The sequence below is a fragment of the Drosophila ananassae genome (genome assembly GCF_017639315.1).
Source record: "Drosophila ananassae strain 14024-0371.13 chromosome Y unlocalized genomic scaffold, ASM1763931v2 tig00000180, whole genome shotgun sequence".
Classification (NCBI taxonomy): domain Eukaryota; kingdom Metazoa; phylum Arthropoda; class Insecta; order Diptera; family Drosophilidae; genus Drosophila; species Drosophila ananassae.
In genome coordinates this window covers 42586-67768 of record NW_025319094.1, presented here as the reverse complement: position 1 = coordinate 67768, position 25183 = coordinate 42586, and the positions used below count along the sequence as shown (strand labels likewise).

Sequence of the window (25183 nt, the reverse complement as noted above, 5' to 3'; positions counted from 1 at the left end):
AGGTTATGTTAAGTTCATACTCCCGTGGAAGTGGACTTAACGTAAATTCTGTCTGAGTACTATTATCGGATTTTATTGTCTTGGATGCGACGCTTTGACGTGGTTCGTCGCATCCCCTCTCTGGTTTTCCGATGGGTTACACTTTTGACATCGGGGCTTGTAAGTATCTTTGGCCCCGCATCCATAGCAAAAGATACTGCGAACGTCGAGACAGTCGTCGAAGCGATGTCCGAGCTTGTCGCAGTTCCAACACTTCAATTGCTTTCGTTGCACTGCTGCAACTTCGCTGCAACCGTCATGTTCAAAGTCTGGTTCTAGTTGCGAGACTACAGGGCGCTGATGATAGCTGCTTTTCCCTGTTTGAGATCGCATCTGCCTGCAAAACTGCTCGTGGGTGCGAATTTCCGCCCTTAAATGTGTTAAGGTGGGCACGTGCAAGTGCATTAATTCATATCGGATTGATGGCTTTGAGTGTCTGATGAGAAGCTTCACCAATGAATCTTCTGTAATCGGGGTATTCAATCGGGCTACGAGTTTCTCTACTTGGAATTGGTATTCCTCGAAGGGTTCTTTTTCTGCTTGCCGTCTGTTATTGATTAACTCCCAGATATCCATATCCGACTCATTGTCCCTGAACTTATTCCTGAATTCCCTACAAAATTCTCTCCAATCGAAACGTTGGAATGAACGATGGAAATTCCAGTACCATTCACCTGCTTTCCCTATAAAGAATAGGTGTAAGTGATCACACAAAAGCTGTCTATCACCGCTGAGATTCTGCTTAGCTAAGGCTTCTACTCTATAAAGAAATTCTTCGGCTTGCAATCCCTCCTTCGTACCATCGAACTTAATGTGCCAACTCTGAATGATACTTGGTACTTTCTCGGGCTGAACTGCCGAAAAGGATCTGCCTTCTTGATGACCGTATATGTGGCTGTTCTCCCCAGATACTATAGCTGGATTCTCACTACCGACCTGTGTGTGGTTCTCCGACCTGTGTCTGTTAGGACTGTGGGGTTGGTTCCCCATTTGCATCATTGCAAATTGCGACTGAATAAATTGCGTGAGGTCTTGCTTCAATAGCTGCTGCTGTGTTTGCATAGCTGCTTGAACTACCTTGCCTATCTCTACAATATTTTCTGATCTCGACGTATCTACTACTGACTCCGTGCCAAGGCTTTGTTCCAGACGCTCTGTCTCGTGATTCAGTCTGTTCGACCTGAGAGTCATTCCTGTGCGCTGTATAGCTCCTCTTCTTGGTACTACTGGTCTACCTGTACGTGATCTTGTCCTAGCAGGATTACTGCTTGGATTTGAATCTACATCTACCAAATTGTTATTACTGCCGAATGGTGCCGTATCGACTACGCATTCTGCAGCTGATAACTCCGCCAACAAATTGTTGCGCGATAAGGAAAGTTGTTGAGCCGTGCACTCGGTGTAACACACGGGGCACTGGTTCGCTTGCATCAAGCACTCTCGTATACATTGATTATGGAACGTGTGACCGCAACGCGTAGTTGCTTTAAGCTCCCTTGCTACTATAGGCATCGTACATATTGTACACGCCGTCATGTCCTCGTTGGTGGCTGCTGCCAGATTCGAATTACTGTGTCTAACTGACATTTTGCTGTAACTGGTCTGTGCTTTGGGCTGATGTTTACAGTATAACTCCTACTGTTGATTCCCTGAATCCTACTTCTTTTAATAAACTCATCAAAGTTAATGTTGATTTAGCGGCTTAATTATGGCTTCTTTGATCCGGTACCACTCAATCGAAGTATCTCCGAAGGATGTAACTCCACGAACAAATATTCCATGCTTCCACCGCTAGACTGCAAGAAATTATCCGGTATGAAGTGTCGGCTTGATCTGGTCGACCATTCCGATTGTCTCGAAATAAGGCGCTATTCCTAGATACAGAATCCTAAATCACCTCATCTATTCCACAATAAAATCTTCAGCTAAATCTCATTTCCAAGCTAAGAAAGTCGCTTCAGTCACTGTTGTCGCGTGGTCGTCCCGATCCGTAAATACTCGAATCGCGGCCGCAATTCCTATGCGCAGACATTCAGATACCTCCTGACAGACTATTAGCTTGTTCCTGAACGCTAAACTGAAACTAATTACTTAAAAAAAAACTCTGAAACAATAGAGCAACACAGAGTCTCACAACTCACTTTCAGGGCCTACTCGTAACTAGAATCCTCGCTTCAACGTCCGCTCTGGGCGTCAAATCGAGTAATCGTAGTCATGTATTCTATACAAAATGTCCTCGGGCCCCGCACGGTTGGGCGCCAAATTATAATATGTAGTATCCAGTTAGTAAGAGCAAGTATTCGTACGCTGCTGTTCCCTTTTGCTTTACCACATCGTTAAAGAAAAACTGGGACCGAAGGGGCTTACTGTCGGTATTCACCCTGGGATCGACGGATCGTCTTTACCCACGGTGCGTAGGAGGTTTCGGGGGCGTGCACTTCTTGCGTTGCTCGGTTCTAAGCTCGTCGGAACGGTGTGGGTTCTTCCTAGCTTCCTACATAACACCACTCTACTCTAATAATTATTTAAGTGCACTTCACTGTTCGTTAATGATCGGGCAAATATTTGAATTAAGACCTGTTGGAAACGGACGGACACGGGTTGTATTGAGGATCAGGAAAACTTTCGCTTGATCGGGGTGGCTGAGATGTTGTACGCTCCCCTGGTCTTTACCCTCCCTACCTTGATACCTCGATGTGAATCCGCTTGGTATCCCTAGAGTAATGTACTCTACAGACTCAAACGACTTCGGAGCTTCCTGAAAACTGCATCACCATAAGCCCCAGACCCAGATAACATTCTTCTATTCCATTATAATATACATTATCTTTACTAAATCAAATCAAAATACACTTCATACGCCTTTGCGCCATATCAAAATAAAGAAAACTCAAAAGGAAATTGAGGAAATCAAAACTAAAGAACCAAAAGAAATAATACTACAAATTCATCTTACGTTAATTTAGCCTATCTGTCATATGCACCAATTGTCAAACACCGCATTCACTAACATGTTACATTCATGTATAAATAGATATGTATTCACTTTTTACGGACTTACGCTCGTTTCCGGCGATGCAGGTTCGTTGGGCCCATCGAAGATGCAGATTTCTGTAAAAATGGTGCTTCTATCGTTGCAAGTGAAGGCTGGTGGCGGTTGTGTGGTGCATGTGCAGTTACATTTAAACTACATGAAAATAGAAATTACCCTAAATATCTATATCTAGCAAAATCTTAAATCTAAATTTAATTGATCCAACGCTTTGATACTTCTCACATCCTAGTTCGTGATTGCTTTTCTCGGGGTCTCTTGCTGAATTTGGGTCGCTGCGGGGGGGTGCGGAGTGCGGAGGGTAGGACCGGTGGATCTGCGAGATCACGTGGTTATGAGTTCATGCCACACTGGCACAAGGATGAGTGAGTCCCTACTTTGGCTGCTGTGGAAACTGCTGCTTCAGTCTACTCTGCTCATGGCTCTGTTACGTCACCAGTTTAAGGTTAGGCTGCCACGTGTACTCGACCTCTTACACTCGATCTTTTTCCACTCCTTTCTTCCTTCACTTGCTTCCTTTCCGACCGGTTGCCTTTGTTTTTGTCAGTGGCAACTGCCACATTGATGAAAAGCGCGAACGCGCTACGCGACGTGCGCGAGGCTAACCGGCCGGTGGAGATCGCAATATAGGTTGCTTTCCCACTGTAATACAAATTCTCTCACTGATCTGTTCACTATCTATCCACTATATTTACCTTTCAGCAATCTTAGTATTCTTAACTGTTGCAAGAGATGTTCCCTGATGTTGCATTGATGTTCGAGATTTTGAAAATTTTATAAATTCCAACGCTGCTTAATAGCACGTGGTTGCTGCCTTCTTTCAAATTTACGCAGGTCAGTTTTCACGTCTGGTTCTCTCTCTATCGCAAATTCAAATGAACGAACTGCTAATAAGCTAACTTCGTTGCCACGCAACCGAGAAAATCTCCAAAACTTCCAATAACGGGACAATTCCTGATCTCCGTTTCCATATGTCTCTCAGCGCTTTCGCATAAGTATGTCAGAAAGGGATCGTACCGTGTGCCAGAGCGGGACGATTATATTGCCGTTTTCGTCTCTATGCTCTACACACTACACTTCGGATTCGGCATTTCCGACTATTGGTAAAGTCTGATACAAAATAATTTCTTGGTTCTGTCTACTGTTTCGACCCCCACACTTTTTCACCCAAACTTTATTTTATCTATCAAAATATAGATTTACCAACAAAATTTTTGGTTTCATAATTTTATAAGTGTTGAAATAAATAACAATCCAGCAGGAATCAAAATGAAAAGTCTATAACTCTTCTAAAGAATGAAAAGTCTATAACTCCTCTAAAAGGTGTTCCGATTTGACTGAATTTTGTTCTGTGGTCATAAATTAGACAGTGAAACAGTTTGGCATTCAAACTTTTTCAAAGTACTTTCTTGAACTGGCGGTACCGAAATATAAAATTTTTGGGGGCGGTCGGGGGCGTGGCACAAACTTGAAACAAACGGGGCCTGCGTTTTATTTGCAGGAGTCACCGTGCCTAAATTAAGAGCAGTGTCGCTTATAGTCTTTAAGATCCACGAGTTCACTCTGACATATAAGTAGAGACGACAATAAAAAAAAGAAAGGAGTACGCATCTTTTTCACCCAAACTTTATTTTATCTATCAAAATATAGATTTCCCAACAAAATTTTTGGTTTCATAATTTTATAAGTGTTGAAATAAATAACAATCCAGCAGGAATCAAAATGAAAAGTCTATAACTCCTCTAAAGAATGAAAAGTCTATAACTCCTCTAAAAGGTGTTCCGATTTGACTGAATTTTGTTCTGTGGTCATAAATTAGACAGTGAAACAGTTTGGCATTCAAACTTTTTCAAAATACTCGCTTGAACTGGCGGTACCGAAATATAACATTTTTGGGGGCGGTAAGGGGCGTGGCACAAGCTTGAAACAAACGGGGCCTGCAAATTATTTGCAGGAGTCATCGTGCCAAAATTAAGAGCAGTGTCGCTTATAGTCTTTAAGATCCACGAGTTCACTCGGACAGATAACTAGATACGACAATAACAAAAAAGAAAGGAGTACGCATCTTTTTCACCCAAACTTTATTTTATCTATCAAAATATAGACTTACCAACAAAATTTTTGGTTTCATAATTTTATAAGTGTTGAAATAAATAACAATCCAGCAGGAATCAAAATGAAAAGTCTATAACTCCTCTAAAGAATGAAAAGTCTATAACCCCTCTAAAAGGTGTTCCTATTCGACTGAATTTTGTTCTGTGGTCATAAATTATACAGTGAAACAGTTTGGCATTCAAACTTTTTCAAAATACTCGCTTGAACTGGCGGTACCGAAATATAACATTTTTGGGGGCGGTAGGGGGCGTGGCACAAGCTTGAAACAAACGGGGCCTGCGTTTTATTTGCAGGAGTCACCGTGCCTAAATTAAGAGCAGTGTCGCTTATAGTCTTTAAGATCCACGAGTTCACTTTGACAGATAAGTAGAGACGACAATAAAAAAAAGAAAGGAGTAGGCATCTTTTTCACCCAAACTTTATTTTATCTATCAAAATATAGATTTCCCTACAAAATTTTTGGTTTCATAATTTTATAAGTGTTGAAATAAATAACAATCCAGCAGGAATCAAAATGAAAAGTCTATAACTCCTCTAAAGAATGAAAAGTCTATAACTCCTCTAAAAGGTGTTCCGATTTGACTGATTTTTGTTCTGTGGTCATAAATTAGACAGTGAAACAGTTTGGCATTCAAACTTTTTCAAAGTACTTTCTTGAACTGGCGGTACCGAAATATGAAATTTTTGGGGGCGGTCGGGGGCGTGGCACAAACTTGAAACAAACGGGGCCTGCGTTTTATTTGCAGGAGTCACCGTGCCTAAATTAAGAGCAGTGTCGTTTATAGTCTTTAAGATCCACGAGTTCACTCGGACAGATAACTAGAAACAAATACAAAAAACGACAATAACAAAAAAGAAAGAAGTGCGGAGGATTTATTTCCAGGGGTCATCGTGCCAAAATTTAGAGCTGTGTCTTTTATAGTCTTTAAGATCCACGAGTTCACTCGGACAGATAACTAGAGACGACAATAACAAAAAAGGAAGAAGTACGCATCTTTTTCACCCAAACTTTACTTTATCTAGCAAAGTATAGAATTCCCATCAAAATTGTAGCTTTCATAATTTTATAAGTGTTGGAATAAATAACAATCCAGCAGGAATCAAAATGAAAAGTCTATAACTCCTCTAAAGAATGAAAAGTCTATAACTCCTCTAAAAGGTGTTCCGATTTGACTGAATTTTGTTCTGTGGTCATAAATTAGACAGTGAAACAGTTTGGCATTCAAACTTTTTCAAAATACTCGCTTGAACTGGCGGTACCGAAATATAACATTTTTGGGGGCGGTAAGGGGCGTGGCACAAACTTGAAACAAACGGGGCCTGCGTTTTATTTGCAGGAGTCACCGTGCCTAAATTAAGAGCAGTGTCGCTTATAGTCTTTAAGATCCACGAGTTCACTCTGACAGATAAGTAGAGACGACAATAAAAAAAAGAAAGGAGTACGCATCTTTTTCACCCAAACTTTATTTTATCTATCAAAATATAGATTTCCCAACAAAATTTTTGGTTTCATAATTTTATAAGTGTTGAAATAAATAACAATCCAGCAGGAATCAAAATGAAAAGTCTATAACTCCTCTAAAGAATGAAAAGTCTATAACCCCTCTAAAAGGTGTTCCGATTCGACTGAATTTTGTTCTGTGGTCATAAATTAGACAGTGAAACAGTTTGGCATTCAAACTTTTTCAAAATACTCGCTTGAACTGGCGGTACTGAAATATAACATTTTTGGGGGCGGTAGGGGGCGTGGCACAAGCTTGAAACAAACGGGGCCTGCGTTTTATTTGCAGGAGTCACCGTGCCTAAATTAAGAGCAGTGTCGCTTATAGTCTTTAAGATCCACGAGTTCACTCTGACAGATAAGTAGAGACGACAATAAAAAAAAAAAAAAGTAGGGAGTACGCATCTTTTTCACCCAAACTTTATTTTATCTATCAAACAACAAAATTTTTGGTTTCATAATTTTATAAGTGTTGAAATAAATAACAATCCAGCAGGAATCAAAATGAAAAGTCTATAACTCCTCTAAAGAATGAAAAGTCTATAACTCCTCTAAAAGGTGTTCCGATTTGACTGAATTTTGTTCTGTGGTCATAAATTAGACAGTGAAACAGTTTGGCATTCAAACTTTTTCAAAGTACTTTCTTGAACTGGCGGTACCGAAATATGAAATTTTTGGGGGCGGTCGGGGGCGTGGCACAAACTTGAAACAAACGGGGCCTGCGTTTTATTTGCAGGAGTGACCGTGCCTAAATTAAGAGCAGTGTCGCTTATAGTCTTTAAGATCCACGAGTTCACTCGGACAGATAACTAGATACAAATACAAAAAACGACAATAACAAAAAAGAAAGAAGTGCGGAGGATTTATTTCCAGGGGTCATCGTGCCAAAATTTAGAGCAGTGTCTTTTATAGTCTTTAAGATCCACGAGTTCACTCGGATAGATAACTAGAGACGACAATAACAAAAAAGAAAGAAGTACGCATCTTTTTCACCCAAACTTTATTTTATCTAGCAAAGTATAGAATTCCCATAAAAATTTTAGCTTTCATAATTTTATAAGTGTTGGAATAAATAACAATCCAGCAGGAATCAAAATGAAAAGTCTATAACTCCTCTAAAGAATGAAAAGTCTATAACTCCTCTAAAAGGTGTTCCGGTTTGACTGAATTTTGTTCTGTGGTCATAAATTAGACAGTGAAACAGTTTGGCATTCAAACTTTTTCAAATTACTTTCTTGAACTGGTGGTACCGAAATATGAAATTTTTGGGGGCGGTCGGGGGCGTGACACAAACTTGAAACAAACGGGGCCTGCGTTTTATTTGCAGGAGTCACCGTGCCTAAATTAAGAGCAGTGTCGCTTATAGTCTTAAAGTCCACGAGTTCACTCTGATAGATAAGTAGAGACGACTGTTTAGGAACTATCGAAACCTAGTTTATAAGTTAGCCCATATTGTCATCCTTATATTTTCTATACCAACTACCTTTACAATCCACAACATGTATACTCACACACACATATCTTTAAGTTCCACAAATGTAAATTTTCTTTAGTACCAATTAGACAGCGAAACTGACAAGAACATATAACTCTACAGTCCAATACTCATTCGTCTCATCGGTTGGGGATCATTGTTTGGTCCTTCGAGCCGGATTTGTTTTGTAGTTTTCTGTGCATTGGTTCTCATTTGTAATTGTTTCTCGGCATGGAGCAATTAAAAGCATTGACAAAAGGGCGCGCCAGACTCAAGGCCAATATCACACGGAGCTTGGCTTGGTCTGAGGACGCGCAACATTCGAACGCCACACGGGCAGAGGTGTCTTTGCGGCTGGAGCATCTCAACACAACATGGAAAGAATTCAATAGATTTGGTGATGAAATAGCTATGCTCGACGAAGTAGATGGCTATGTGGATCCAGAGAATGACAACATATTCTACGAGGAAAAATATCTAAGGGCGCATGCATTACTTTCGGCGATGGTAGGTACAAGACCTAGTCCATCAGTTGTGAATAGTGAAAATGGCAGCGGCGTGCTGCAAAATAATGACGCAATAATAAGTCTGCTTCAACAACAACAACAACTGTTCGAGCAGTTGGCGGCAAATCGAGCCACTGCAAACATGTCGAGACCTGAAGGAGGAGACACCTACGCGGCGAATTCAGGTAGTGCTCAAATGGTAGGGGCATCAGCTCAAAGCGAATTGCTTAAAATTCAAATAAAACGGTTCGCTGGCAATTATTCAGAGTGGCCAGCATTCAAGGACATATATGAGAGCACAATTCACAACAAGGCAAATTTGACAAATACGCATAAATTTCATCATTTGAAATCTCTTCTGATCGACGAGGCTGCGAATCTGGTACGTCATTTGGCAATCACGGATTCAGCTTACAACACTGCGTGGGAGCGACTTAATGAAAGATATAATCGTCCACGGCATATCGTGAATTCACTATTGGAGCAGTTTATGAAGCTGCCAACAACAACAAGGTCGGATACAGCAACATTACGGAAGGTGTCAGACGGCGCAAATGAAATAGTGCGTGGTCTGGATGCCATAGAGGAAACAGGACGAGATTGTTGGATCATCTACTTGACGCTGGAGAAGCTGGATGCAGATACTCGACGCAGGTGGATCGAGCGCAGTGTGGAGCCAGACTCACCCACACTGGAGGAATTCTTCAAATTTTTGGATGCACGAGGAACTAGAGCTCAGCAAGCGTGAAACAATCGGAGGCAAGACTACAGCCTCAATCGGTGACAAGACAAGGAAGGTCACACATTCGCTGGTTGTACTTGAAGGAAACAAGTGCAGCAAATGTCATTCTACAGAGCATCGTCTGTATGGATGCCAACAATTCTTGGATATGTCAGCAGGACAGAGGTTTTCGTTTGCCAGGGAAAACGCTCTATGTTACAATTGTCTGAATCCTAGTCATGGGGTCAGAAAATGCAAATCTACGTTCAAGTGCAGACAATGTAAAGGTCAGCATCACTAACTGTTGCACCTGCAACGCACGCAACAGGCTATTGGAACAATCTCTCAAACTGGTGAGGATCAGGAGGATCCTAGCGCACACATCTCAACGGTGACTACGAGTCACATCGCACAAGCAGAAGGTTCTGCAGCAATTGTATGTGTACAAGGCAGTGCAAATTCACAACAATCAACTGGATGGAACAGGAGCACCTTGCCTACGGCCATGGTAAACGTTCGCAACGCAAATGGAGATTTGGTAGCATACCGACTCCTATTGGACACGGGTTCAGAATTGTCGTACATATCTGAACGCTGTATACAAACACTTGGTTTGGCTCGTACGCCATCACGCATACTGGTTACGGGAATTTCATCAATCAAAGCAGACACTACAAGGGGATGCAGCACTATACGCATCCAATCCCGTATTTCGCAAGATCAGCTGGTAGTCCAGGCTCATGTGCTTGGAAGGATTACATCATCATTGGAAAGGCAGGCCATCGACGAGTCTGCACTTCGAGTTTTCAACGATCTGCAACTGTCAGATTCACAATTTAGCACAAATGCTCCAATTGACATTCTTTTGGGCAGCGAACACGTTTGGAGCGTTATAACTGGGAGAAAGATCTACGACTGTAATGGTCACCTGTGCTGCCCATTCGAGTTTCAAAAATATTAGATTAGGCTAGAATAACGTCTAATCTTAACGAAACTCTCCACTGTTATCGATAGGGGGTAGCAAATTTTTTTTGTATTCATGCTAATTTGCATCCTATGTATTCGTACATACCTTGACATACCTTAAAATCTGTGAACTCTATCACCATCGGAGGCTATAGAAGCCAAAACAGTGAATATACTAAATCGCGGAAAACCCTAGCCTTGGATAAGGTAATTATTTTCGGGTTTGCCAGCCGAAATCCTATTCACACGTTTTTTTTTGTTATTTTATAAGGCGTTTTCTGAGGCCGAATAATAATACCAAAAAAAAAAAAAAAAAAACAAGAAAATATACACGACGGCTCCACTCTCAACACCTGTCCCCACACCTGGATCAGTGCCGGTTCACCCACTCCACCCATCACGACCTCAGGTCTCCGCCAATTATTATTAAAAATGTAAAGAATCTACATATATGTACATATTTTAAAGCAGTCCAGTGCGATTTCTAATATCGTACAGGTATACATATATACACATAGCTTAAGTAATTCTGTTCCGATTAAATCTGCATCATACAGATTTCGCAAAGTGCTAAAGTTGCAAAAACAAACAAACAAAAAAAATGATGAATTGAACTGATGAATTTAAAACAACAAAAAAAAATACATAAATAAATAATACAATAAAATGCAGTCACCTCGATAAAATTAAAATAATGAAGTAATAAATTAAATACCTAAGTCTAATTGTAAACTTATTATAATTAAAAATAACCCAACCATTGAAATGTTAATTTAGCTTGCAGAAACACAAAAAAAAAAATAATAATGTAATTAAGGAACGGCTTGCAGCATATTCATGTATTTGTAACTTAGTTGTAAGAACTTTAACCTCTATCTAAACTAAACAGCTTATCTACCCGACTCCAAAATTAAGGCCTTCATCGAGGATCCCAAAAAAATGGGGTGAGTGAAAACCAAACAAAAACCAATATCTAAAAACAAAGAAAAATTTAATCGGGGTTAAAATTCTTAAAAGATTTTTAGTTGAAATTTTGAAAAGTTAAATGACGAAAAAAATAAATAAATAAATAAAAAGAAAACAAATTATAAAGAGTCAAATCAAGAAAAATCTAAAAGATTAATATGCTAAAGCCTACAACTTAAAATTATAAAGAGTAAAATCAATGCAAATATGCTAAAGCTTAAAACTTAAAATTATAAAGAGAAAAATAAATTCCATTTAAAGAGTAAAAATTCAATTTAATTCTAAGAGTAAAATCAACTGCTATGTTGCCGTGCATTTAAAAAAAAAAAAAACTACATATCTGCCCAGCAGATCAGCTGCCAGACCGCAAGGCTGGTTTGTTTTGATTTTGTTGATCGCCCCGTTCTAAGCTCGGTCTAAAATCTAACGTTCATGCATTGTTGTTGAATTGTATTTTTTTTATAATGAGTTAGGTCAAGAGTATTTTGAATTATATATATATAGGATATTCGCCTATAATTGTTAAATTTAAGAAATGAAGAAAAATTATGTTTTTTTTTTAATATATAGTAATTTACCATCAAATTATGAGTGAATAATTATTATTTCTGTGACCTGGGAATGTGAGTAGGTGTAATCATTGGGGTCTTAAAAAAATAAAGTTCTTAAGACCAAGGTAGGGTGGGTAAAGAAACAGTGTCCGACGTTTAACAGCTGTGTCGGCACATACACTTCCTCCTTTTTTTTTGTTTTCTTCATCCCACCTGCAAATATGCCATCATTCCGTTTATCTCCTCGGGGTCAATGAACCCGAGTGTTCTTAGGTAATTTTTTTTTTCTTTTTGAGTTTTGCTTCTCCATGATCGAGTGGACAGTTAGCTACAGTAGGGACTCTTTGATTAATCTTAAAGTAACCTTATGTACTGGTATTAGCAAAAAAACCCACCCCATCTCCCGACAGAGCTCCCGATTAATAAGAGTCCCGTTGCGAGTACCTAGTACATTATGCAGTAGCTGGATACAGCTAGGCAGGAGGTTACAAAGATTTGGCGCCCATACGGTGAGGCACGGTGAAAAGGATTCGTAATAGATTCAATAACCGTCGGCCCGTGGAAGAGTAGAACGTTAGAGCCGAAATAACATTCTTTTTATTTAGGATTTTGCATTAACAAGCGGAGGCTTATTAATTGCGACCAAAGGAAAGAGGTTAACTTTTCGGAACACTGGTGCAGAATACTGTTGAACATCTAATTCTGAGTACTCATCCACAGTAAATAAAATTGCTCGTTTTGCTTTCGTATGAAAATTGGTTGTTAGGATAGAATATCGAAATGGTATACCCTTCTGGACTTTGGGGAGCTTGAATAATCGAACAACCCGACCGAAGAGTAAGGTATATAATCAGGGATATTTTAAAAAGACCGGAGTCAAGCAACAAATATTCATCAAGTGGGATACATATAAGAAATGAATAGAATAGGTTCTGTTATTATGTTAGTATCGGCTGGAACACAAAAACATATGCGAGAGCGTATTTTTGTCCGTTGATATAAGCGTAGAAGCGAATTATATTTAAAGCATTCTGGTGTAACCTAGTATAATTATAATAGCCCAAACATAAAAATAAAATAGAAAATAAATTAACATACATTTTTAAAGGAGTGACAGATAACATTAAGGGGAAAAGGAAAATTAACCACTCACATTCCCAAGAAAGGTCAACAAACAGAAAAATTTAAATCAATCAATCTATATACATACCTATAACTAATAAATTAAAATGCCAATCCAACGTACCACAGAACAAAGTGGTGCAGAGGCAATCGCAAGCATTTGCGTGATTTGCGAAAATGTAATGGAAAATACGCAGCCATGTGTCATTACCAATTGCAAGCATATTTTTCATAAATCTTGTATGGAACTGAGATTTCATCCTGACAAGGAGAATGAATGTCCATCATGTTTAGCTAAAGTATTGAAAAAGGATGTACGAGTAGTAGTAGGAAACTGTTCTCCTGGTGCGAAGCCTGGAGAAGAAAAAGAGCGACAGTTAAATCGACCAAACACTAGGTCTGTGGTTAGACAGCTCCAGCTAGAGGAGGGAAATGTAGGTACGTCACAGATTCGGTCTGAGCAGCGATTGAACTGGGCTCAAAGCAACCCAGCAAGCGAGAGTGAAAGAAGCTTAAATACTCGGCCTTTAAATTATGAAATACCAAGGAATAGTCCACAACGGGGAAGATCACAGCGAGGCAGACCTCCAAGGCAATTTCCAAGAAATAATGATAATTGGGTACGACCAAACATAGAACACCTAGTTAGAGAAACAGTAGATAGAATGCTTTCTTCATTGGTACTAAGAAACGGAGTTGAAAATTCGATGGGTCAAGATCAAAGGGACTTCGATAAACCAAGCCCTAGAGCTTTTTCCTCAGGGCATACTAGCAACAAAGTAGCAGATATTATCCAAAAATGGGGAGTTCGGTTCGAAGGAACTGCGGAAGGATTATCTGTTGACGAATTTTTGTATCGAGTTAAAGTGTTAACACGAGAACACCTTAATAATGATTTTGAGGCAATGGCCAAAAATGTTCATCAGCTTTTAACAGGCAAAGCTAGTTCATGGTTCTGGAGATTTCATAAACGAACAGAAACATTTACTTGGAATCAATTCTGCTCTGGGTTACGTGAACAATATAAAGAGAATCGTTCAAAAACAGAACTGCGTGAACAGATTCGAGCTCGAAAACAAAAACCGGGTGAAACATTTGACACCTATTATGAAGCGATTTGCAAACTCATGGATAAGCTATCTATTGAGTTTGAGGAATCAGAATTAATCGAACTAGTCCAGGGAAATTTACTTACTGATATGAAAGATAGATTTTTATTTGAAGAAATATACTCTATCGATCATCTAAGACGGCTAGTACAAAGAAGAGAACACTTTTTACAAGAAGCAGGGCGATCTCTTCGCAACGTAACGAAACCGAAAGAGGGAGGACCTTATCGTGTATATGCAGTAGAGGAGATTGAGGAAAATAAATCCGAAAACAACAGCGTAGACATCGCGGCTATACATAGAAATCCGTCTAACATAACTTGTTGGAATTGCGGAGTAACTGGACACTATTGGCAAGATTGTCTAGGGGATAGACGTATATTTTGTTATGGATGTGAAGCCCAATTGTGTTCACTGTCAAACCAGTTCGGAAAACCGGAAAACCGGGGCATCTCAAAACAATCGGATGTCCCACCAATAAATAATTCGGAGCCTACAAATTTAAATAGATATACCATTTTAAACAAGGAAAAAGAGGACCGTAGCATTATAGCTCAAAATAATATACCAGATACAAAGATTGAAAATGATATAGACAGGAAGTTTAGGCCATATGAAGAACGTTTAAAAAATTATTATAAGGTTAGAGATAGAATTTTTTCGGAAAAGATAATCCCTCGAAAAAGAAATTCGATTCGTATAAAGAAATATTATAAGAACCTTTGTAAGAAACAACATAGATTAATATCTACGATATTTCAAAATAATGCGGATAACCGAAGTTATGCTAGTGTAGAATTTTTAGAGTTTAAAGAATGGGGATTACTTGACACTGGGGCAAATATAAGTTGTATAGGAGCGGATTTAGCAAAACAAGACTTTAGTGGTGTAGGTGGATATAAATCAATAGTCTCCCAGGTTAAAACGGCGGATGCTAAACCACATCAAGTTTCAGGCATATTAAAAGTAGCAATGAGATATAAACGAGAAGAAAAGGAAGTGGAACTCTATGTTATTCCGACAATTGCACAGCGTCTTATTCTCGGAATTGATTTCTGGCGAACGTTTCAATTAGCGCCCGGAATAGTGGGATCCATTGAGCCAGCAGATAGTGGGCAGGACTTTAACACCCCTAAAGAGGATCAATATCCGTTGACTGCCATGGAACTTCAGCAATTAGAAGCAGTGAAAGAAATGTTTCCCAATTTCGAAAAACAAGGTTTGGGGCGAACGTCCTTAATTAAACATCATATAGATACGGGAAATGCGTCTTCTGTTAAACAGAGACATTATCCTATTAGTCCAGCTGTGGAGAAAGTCTTATATACTGAAATTGATCGTATGCTAGAACTTAAAGTGATTGCACCATCTAAAAGTGCATGGAGCTCACCCATTCGAAAGGTTATTAAACCAAATAAAGTCCGAATTTGTCTGGACGCTCGAAAATTAAATGAGGTTACTCTGAAAGATGCATACCCACTAAAAAGTATTGAGGGAATATTTTCGCGTCTTCCAAAGGCAAATATTATTAGTAAACTGGACCTAAAAGATGCCTATTGGCAGATTGAATTGACCGAGGAAGCTAAACCCTTAACAGCGTTTACAGTGCCAGGTCGAGGATTATTTCAATTCGAAGTTATGCCTTTTGGTCTGTGCAACGCACCGTCAACCATGTGTCGTTTGATGGATGATCTTATTCCACCAGATCTACGATACTGTGTTTTCGGATATTTAGATGATTTGTGTATTGTTACAGATTATTTTCAATCCCATTTAGCAGTCCTTGTACGAATTGCACAGCAATTTCGCAAAGCAAACTTAACGTTAAATGTTAGGAAAAGCCATTTTTGTGTAACAAAAGTTAACTACTTGGGTTACATAATTGGAAATGGAGGAATATCTACGGATCCGGAAAAAATATCCTGTATTCTAAATTGGCCGGCTCCTCGTAACATGAAACAATTAAGAGGTTTCTTAAGTATTTGTAATTGGTACCGTAGGTTCATTGCTAGCTTCGCGGAGTTGTCATTTCCTATGACAGAACTGTTAAGAAAAAGTAGAAAGTTCACCTGGACGAATGAAGCGCAGGAAGCCATGGAAAAATTGAAAGTCCAACTTACTTCCGCACCCGTTTTGCAAAATGCTGACTTTACCAAGAAGTTTTTTCTTCATTGTGACGCTAGTGATTTTGGCATTGGGGCTGTGTTAGTGCAATTATCCGACGAAGGAGAAGAAAGACCGATCGCATACATGTCAAAAAAATTGTCGAAGGCTCAAAGGAATTATAGTGTAACAGAGCGGGAATCTCTAGCAGTTATTGCAGCCATCGAAAGATTTCGGGGGTATTTAGAAATGCAACCATTTGAAGTAGTGACCGATCATTCTAGTCTAACATGGCTTATAAAACAACGAAAAAGTGCCACGGGAAGAGTCGCCCGATGGTTTGATAGAATGCAAGGATTTAAATTTACCATTTCTCATCGTAAAGGGAAAGATCATATCGTTCCAGAATGTGTGACGAGTCCATAGACAGTTTAGAAATTGACTTAGACTCACCAGCATTTCTGGAGTCAGACTATGTCGAACTTCGATTGAAAGTAGAGCAGAATAAAGATAAACTTCCAGATTTACGTATACACGAAAAATTTTTGTATATCCGAACGGAGCATGCGACTGGTAATCCAGATCAAGAAGCCGATAGTTGGAAACCATGGGTTCCAGAACCATTACGAGCCCAGGCTATTTGGCAAGCTCATAATAGTGTTGTGTCTGCACACGGCGGAATGCAAAAAACTATAGAACGCTTGCGTCGCAATCTCTTTTGGCCAGGGTTATCTAAAGAAGTCAGAGATTACATTCGGAACTGTGAAGTTTGTAAACAGACAAAAGCCCCTAACCAAATATTAAGACCGCCAATGGGAGAACAAAGTATTTCCATACGTCCTTTTCAAAGACTATATATTGATATTCTCGGCCCATATCCCCATAGTAAAAGAGGCAATACTGGATTATTTATAGTACTTGACCATTTCAGTAGATATCACTGGCTTTGTCCGTTAAAGAAAGCTACTACAGGAATTATTAACACATTTCTAGAAGAGCGAATTTTTTTGTGAGTTTGGAGTTCCAGAGTCTATTGTTAGTGACAACGGCTCACAATTCAAAGCAAAAGAATTTGAAGCGATGTTGACTAAGTTTGGAATTCGACACATTTTTACCGCGCTATATTCTCCGCAAAGCAATGCAGCTGAACGAGTTAATCGCTCTTTAATTGCAGCTATTCGTTCCTATCTCAAAAATGATCAAACAGACTGGGATGCGAATTTAACTCGCATTTCGTCCGCTTTACGATCAGCTTTACATCAGTCTCTTGGATGTTCTCCTTATAAAGCTCTTTTTGGTTTCAATATGATTAACCACGCTGAAGAGTACCGATTATTAAACAAATTATCATTTCTCGAAGAATCTCCTACAATGGATCGGCAAGAAAAGCTTTTATTGTTACGTCAGGAAATACAAACAAATAGTCGAAAAGCTTATGAACAGAATGTAAAACAGTACAACTTGAGAAGCAAGTTTGTGTCGTTTAAAGAAGGCCAAGAAGTGTTTAAAAGAAATTTCCAGTTGAGCAACTTTAGTCAAAACTATAATAAAAAGTTAGGCCCTTTATTTACGAAATTTAATGGAAAAGAACTTGGAACTTATCATGCCAAAGATATAAAATGCTAATTCCAGCTAATCCTGTCTCCGGATTACTCGACAGATTATCTGTGGTTGTAATGGTCACCTGTGCTGCCCATTCGAGTTTCAAAAATATTAGATTAGAATAACGTCTAATCTTAACGAAACTCTCCACTGTTATCGATAGGGGGTAGCAAATTTTTTTTGTATTCATGTTAATTTGCATCCTATGTATTCGTACATACCTTGACATTAGTCGGCAGCTGCTTACTAAGCAGTGGCCTAATTCTTTTTCTCTGGAGCTGTCAAGCTAATCAGTCTAGCTAAGCAATACTTACCTGAGAACATATACACACATACCTAGTGAATCACGTGCAAGTGATCACCCACACATTTTTTTTAAAAGAAAAAAAAAATACAATTAAAATCTGTGAACTCTATCACCGTCGGAGGCTATAGAAGCCAAAACAGTGAATATACTAAATCGCGGAAAACCCTAGCCTTGGATAAGGGTTTGCCAGCCGAAATCCTATTCACACGTTTTTTTTTGTTATTTTATAAGGCGTTTTCTGAGGCCGAATAATAATACCAAAAAAAAAAACAAGAAAATATACACGACGGCTCCACTCTCAACACCTGTCCCCACACCTGGATCAGTGCCGGTTCACCCACTCCACCCATCACGACCTCAGGTCTCCGCCAATTATTATTAAAAATGTAAAGAATCTACATATATGTACATATTGTAAAGCAGTCCAGTGCGATTTCTAATATCGTACAGGTATACATATATACACATAGCTTAAGTAATTCTGTTCCGATTAAATCTGCATCATACAGATTTCGCAAAGTGCTAAAGTTGCAAAAACAAACAAACAAAAAAAATGATGAATTGAACTGATGAATTTAAAACAACAAAAAAAAAAAATAAATAAATAATACAATAAAATGCAGTCACCTCGATAAAATTAAAATAATGAAGTAATAAATTAAATACCTAAGTCTAATTGTAAACTTATTATAATTAAAAATAACCCAACCATTGAAATGTTAATTTAGCTTGCAGAAACACAAAAAAAAAAAATAATAATGTAATTAAGGAACGGCTTGCAGCATATTCATGTATTTGTAACTTAGTTGTAAGAACTTTAACCTCTATCTAAACTAAACAGCTTATCTACCCGACTCCAAAATGAAGGCCTTCATCGAGGATCCCAAAAAAATGGGGTGAGTGAAAACCAAACAAAAACCAATATCTAAAAACAAAGAAAAATTTAATCGGGGTTAAAATTCTTAAAAGATTTTTAGTTGAAATTTTGAAAAGTTAAATGACGAAAAAAATAAATAAATAAATAAAAAGAAAACAAATTATAAAGAGTCAAATCAAGAAAAATCTAAAAGATTAATATGCTAAAGCCTACAACTTAAAATTATAAAGAGTAAAATCAATGCAAATATGCTAAAGCTTAAAACTTAAAATTATAAAGAGAAAAATAAATTCCATTTAAAGAGTAAAAATTCAATTTAATTCTAAGAGTAAAATCAACTGCTATGTTGCCGTGCATTTAAAAAAAAAAAAAACTACATATCTGCCCAGCAGATCAGCTGCCAGACCGCAAGGCTGGTTTGTTTTGATTTTGTTGATCGCCCCGTTCTAAGCTCGGTCTAAAATCTAACGTTCATGCATTGTTGTTGAATTGTATTTTTTTTATAATGAGTTAGGTCAAGAGTATTTTGAATTATATATATATAGGATATTCGCCTATAATTGTTAAATTTAAGAAATGAAGAAAAATTATGTTTTTTTTTTAATATATAGTAATTTACCATCAAATTATGAGTGAATAGTTATTATTTCTGTGACCTGGGAATGTGAGTAGGTGTAATCATTGGGGTCTTAAAAAAATAAAGTTCTTAAGACCAAGGTAGGGTGGGTAAAGAAACAGTGTCCGACGTTTAACAGCTGTGTCGGCACATACACTTCCTCCTTTTTTTTTTGTTTTCTTCATCCCACCTGCAAATATGCCATCATTCCGTTTATCTCCTCGGGGTCAATGAACCCGAGTGTTCTTAGGTAATTTTTTTTTTCTTTTTGAGTTTTGCTTCTCCATGATCGAGTGGACAGTTAGCTACAGTAGGGACTCTTTGATTAATCTTAAAGTAACCTTATGTACTGGTATTAGCAAAAAAAGTCCCGTTGCGAGTACCTAGTACATTATGCAGTAGCTGGATACAGCTAGGCAGGAGGTTACACGACAACAAAGGAAAGCTCATGGCTATATCATCAATTTTCGGATGGGTAATTACATCACTGCTTTCATCACTGCTGCATGCAGCGCTACGGCACTTACAACGACAATAGACATCGATGCTTATCTCAGAAGGTTCTGGGAACTAGAGAGCATACAACGCAAAGCAGAAGTCCAACCTGAAGATGAGGAGGTGGAGAAACACTTTCGTGCAACACACACTCGAGACGAACAAGGCAAGTACATCGTGGAACTTCCGTTTAAAGTATCCGAAACACAATTCGCAGATACACTTCAAGGAGCGCTGCAGAGGTTCAAATCAGTTGAACGACGTTTGGCACAAAATCAACAATTACGTAACGACTACGTGAAATTCATGAGGGAATACCAGGAGCTAGGACATATGCGAGAAATCTCACCGCTCGAAATTCCTAAGGGTAGGAATTTCTACTTGCCACATCATCCCGTATTGGGTCGGAAACTTAGAGTGGTTTTCGACGGCTCATATCAAGACGCCAAAGGCATGGCATTAAACGACACGCTCTCGATCGGACCGAGTATTCAGCGAGACCTGTTTGCTGTGTGCTTGCGATTCCGTATGTACAAATACGTCTTTTCAGCGGATATAGTCAAGATGTTCCGTCAAATCTGGGTGAGCGAAAAACATAGAGACTATCAGAGAATCGTATGGAGAGAGGATCCGTCAGATCCTATCAAGCACTTTCAACTATGCACGGTGACGTATGGAACATCATGCGCACCATTTCTAGCAGTCAGAGTGGTAGAGCAACTCGCTGCTGACCATAAGCACGAGTTTCCGAACGCAGCAAAAATCGTGTTGGAGGACTTCTATGTCGACGACGTTCTCACTGGAGCAAATAGTGAGGATGAGCTGCTACGCAACAGGGACGAACTGGTCCAACTGATGTCCTGTGCTAACCTGGAGCTCGGGAAGTGGGTATCGAATACCAAACGCATCAAACCAAAGGATAACACGGATTCCTCACAATCACCAGTCAAAGTGCTAGGGCTGCATTGGCACCCTGGAGAGGACACATTGTCGTACAATGTAAACCTATCGAAAGACCCTCGCTGCACCAAGAGGCAAGTGTTGTCGGATGTCTCACGTATATTCGACCCTCTCGGTCTATTAGCACCAATCGTAGTTCAATTCAAAATACTATTTCAAAAACTCTGGCTGTTGAATTTGAATTGGGACGACGAACTACCGAGCAAACTAGCAGACAACTGGCTCAAATGGCGAGCTGATCTGGACAACCTTCACAAGCTCCAGATACCACGCTTAGTTAAAAGCGACACACAGAAAATCGAATTGCACGGATTTTCAGATGCATCCACCAAGGCGTACTCAGCGGTGGTATACAGCCGACTGGTTAACGACGATGGAACCATTTCGGTCGCCATACTTGCAGCAAAAACAAGAGTGGCACCTTTGAAGCAGCAGTCTTTGCCTCGCTTGGAACTATGTGGCGCACTTCTGCTGAGTCAACTTCTGCAATCCATAAAAGCTGGACTAATGAACAACGACGTAACGATCTACGCATGGAGTGATTCGACGATAGTCCTATCATGGTTATCGTATTTACCAGCCCAACTCAAGACGTTTGTTGGGAACCGCACTTCAGAAATCCTCGAAACCATTCCGAAGCATGCATGGCGGCATGTAGACTCAAAATCGAACCCAGCGGATTGCGCATCCCGTGGCTTGGGAGTATCCGAGCTCATTGACTTCCAATTATGGTGGAAGGGTCCTTCATGGCTGAGGGACAAGGATCAATTCTTGGTGAAATTGAATAATACTCACAACTGTACTTCTCTTTCAGACAAACGCATACAAGGCGAAGTCAAAAGTAACTGCCTAGCTGCGCAGACGACTGTCACGACGGACAACCCATGGGATAAGCTTCTCAATCGCAACTCATCTTGGCTGAAGCTTATACACACACTTGCTTACGTTTTGCGCTTCATTCATCGCATGAAGCACCCATCTTCGAAACAAACATCGAACTCTCTATCGTTCGATGAGATCAAGGCAGCAAGGATTCGATGGCTGCAACACGCTCAAGCTGGTTTTCAACAGGAGTTCCAGTTGCTACGCGCAAACAAGGCTCTAGGGAACCAATCTCAATTGGTCAAGCTCTCACCAATCATCGACAAGGACAACCTGCTAAGAGTGGGTGGACGAATCCAACATTCACAGTTGTCAGCAGAGGCGAAGCATCCTATTTTGCTTCCAAAGAATCATCGGATCACATATTTGATCATTGAACATGAGCATCGTTTTAATTTGCATCCTGGAGTCTCATCTCTCTTCGTCATTGTTCGACAAAGGTATTGGATTTTCGGTGCACGAAATTTAATACGCAAAATTACACACAACTGCCTGGCTTGCTTTCGGCAAAGGTACAACACAATGCATCAACGTATGGCAGATTTACCGAGCGTACGTATCACGCAAGCACTTCCGTTCGTAAACACCGGATGTGACTATGCAGGACCCATTCTTCTAAAGGACGCAAAGGTGCGTAAACCACGCATCAGCAAGGGCTACATATGCCTATTCGTTTGTATTGTCACTTCGGCGATCCATCTTGAACTCGCCACGGACTTATCCACGGAAACATTTCTGGCGGCGTTGCGACGATTTTTCTCGATACGAGGCAAATGCAACCGAATGTACAGCGACAATGGTACAAATTTCATCGGAGCGAAGCGATCCCTCGATGAAATGCAGCAACTCTTAAGTTCGTCTCAACACAAAGATCAAATCGTGAACACCCTTGCAGACGAAGGGATTCAATGGACATTCATCCCACCACGTGCTCCGCATTGGGGAGGAAAGTGTGAATCTGCAGTTCGATGCGTAAAACTGCATCTTCGACGAGTCATTGGAAACACCACCCTGACATATGAACAAATGCGCACCTTTCTTGCGCAAATTAGCGCTGTCGTGAACTCACGACCCCTATGCTACACCTCAGATACAGATGACACCTATCTATCACCAGCCCATTTTCTCATCGGAAGACCATTCACGACAATACCGGAGGCAGATCTTGGCCACATTCCTGTGGGCCGACTGGGATACTGGCAGAGTATCCAATCCATGTATCAAGGCTTCTGGAAACAATGGCTTCAGGAGTATCTGACAAGTCTACAGCAACGTCCTAAGTGGACCACGACAACCCCTAACATTTTGATCGGCAGCGTTGTGCTCGTCAAGGAGTCCAACACACCACCAGCATCATGGCATTTAGCGAAGGTGATCGACACTTTCCAAGGAAAGGACAATATGGTTCGAGCAGTCAGGATCAAGATGGCAGCAGGAGAAGTGACCCGGCCAATAACTAAAATTGCGAAACTACCCAGTTCAGAAACCGTGTTTCAGGGTGGCCAGGGATGTTTAGGAACTATCGAAACCTAGTTTATAAGTTAGCCCATATTGTCATCCTTATATTTTCTATACCAACTAGCTTTACAATCCACAACATGTATACTCACACACACATATCTTTAAGTTCCACAAATGTAAATTTTCTTTAGTACCAATTAGACAGCGAAACTGACAAGAACATATAACTCTACAGTCCAATACTCATTCGTCTCATCGGTTGGGGATCAACGACAATAAAAAAAAGAAAGGAGTACGCATCTTTTTCACCCAAACTTTATTTTATCTATCAAAATATAGATTTCCCAACAAAATTTTTGGTTTCATAATTTTATAAGTGTTGAAATAAATAACAATCCAGCAGGAATCAAAATGAAAAGTCTATAACTCCTCTAAAGAATGAAAAGTCTATAACTCCTCTAAAAGATGTTCCGATTTGACTGAATTTTGTTCTGTGGTCATAAATTAGACAGTGAAACAGTTTGGCATTCAAACTTTTTCAAAATACCGAAATATAACCGAAATACCGAAATATAACATTTTTGGGGGCGGTAGGGGGCGTGGCACAAGCTTGAAACAAACGGGGCCTGCAAATTATTTGCAGGAGTCTTCGTGCCAAAATTAAGAGCAGTGTCGCTTATAGTCTTTAAGATCCACGAGTTCACTCGGACAGATAACTAGATACAAATACAAAAAACGACAATAACAAAAAAGAAAGAAGTGCGGAGGATTTATTTCCAGGGGTCATCGTGCCAAAATTTAGAGCAGTGTCTTTTATAGTCTTTAAGATCCACGAGTTCACTCGGACAGATAACTAGAGACGACAATAACAAAAAAGAAAGAAGTACGCATCTTTTTCACCCAAACTTTATTTTATCTAACAAAGTATAGAATTCCCATAAAAATTTTAGCTTTCATAATTTTATAAGTGTTGGAATAAATAACAATCCAGCAGGAATCAAAATGAAAAGTCTATAACTCCTCTAAAAGGTGTTCCGGTTTGACTGAATTTTGTTCTGTGGTCATAAATTAGACAGTGAAACAGTTTGGCATTCAAACTTTTTCAAAGTACTTTCTTGAACTGGCGGTACCGAAATATAAAATTTTTGGGGGCGGTCGGGGGCGTGGCACAAACTTGAAACAAACGGGGCCTGCATTTTATTTGCAGGAGTCACCGTGCCTAAATTAAGAGCAGTGTCGCTTATAGTCTTTAAGATCCACGAGTTCACTCTGACAGATAAGTAGAGACGACAATAAAAAAAAGAAAGGAGTACGCATCTTTTTCACCCAAACTTTATTTTATCAACCAAAATATAGATTTCCCAACAAAATTTTTGGTTTCATAATTTTATAAGTGTTGAAATAAATAACAATCCAGCAGGAATCAAAATGAAAAGTCTATAACTCCTCTAAAGAATGAAAAGTCTATAACTCCTCTAAAAGGTGTTCCGATTTGACTGAATTTTGTTCTGTGGTCATAAATTAGACAGTGAAACAGTTTGGCATTCAAACTTTTTCAAAATACTCGCATGAACTGGCGGTACCGAAATATAACATTTTTGGGGGCGGTAGGGGGCGTGGCACAAGCTTGAAACAAACGGGGCCTGCAAATTATTTGCAGGAGTCTTCGTGCCAAAATTAAGAGCAGTGTCGCTTATAGTCTTTAAGATCCACGAGTTCACTCGGACAGATAACTAGATACGACAATAACAAAAACGA

General features: G+C 39.5%; 1 protein-coding gene across 1 annotated transcript; it reads left to right on the top strand.

Moving 5' to 3' along the window:
• The first annotated feature begins 18995 nt into the window (after positions 1-18995).
• Positions 18996-23497, top strand: LOC123258255. Its single transcript, XM_044718127.1, has 3 exons — positions 18996-19030; positions 20140-21179; positions 21297-23497. The coding sequence occupies exons 1-3, from the start codon at positions 18996-18998 to the stop codon at positions 23495-23497; spliced, it is 3276 nt and encodes a 1091-aa protein (XP_044574062.1).
• The last annotated feature ends 1686 nt before the right edge of the window (positions 23498-25183 follow it).

Bases quoted from the DNA above. Each gene is read 5' to 3' on its own strand.
- LOC123258255 (XM_044718127.1), top strand. From the start codon at position 18,996: ATGAAGGCCTTCATCGAGGATCCCAAAAAAATGGG. The intron at 19,031-20,139 runs GTGAGTGAAAAC...TGCTGCATGCAG, and splicing joins GAGGATCCCAAAAAAATGGG to CGCTACGGCACTTACAACGA. The intron at 21,180-21,296 runs GTATATTCGACC...GCAAACTAGCAG, and splicing joins AGTGTTGTCGGATGTCTCAC to ACAACTGGCTCAAATGGCGA.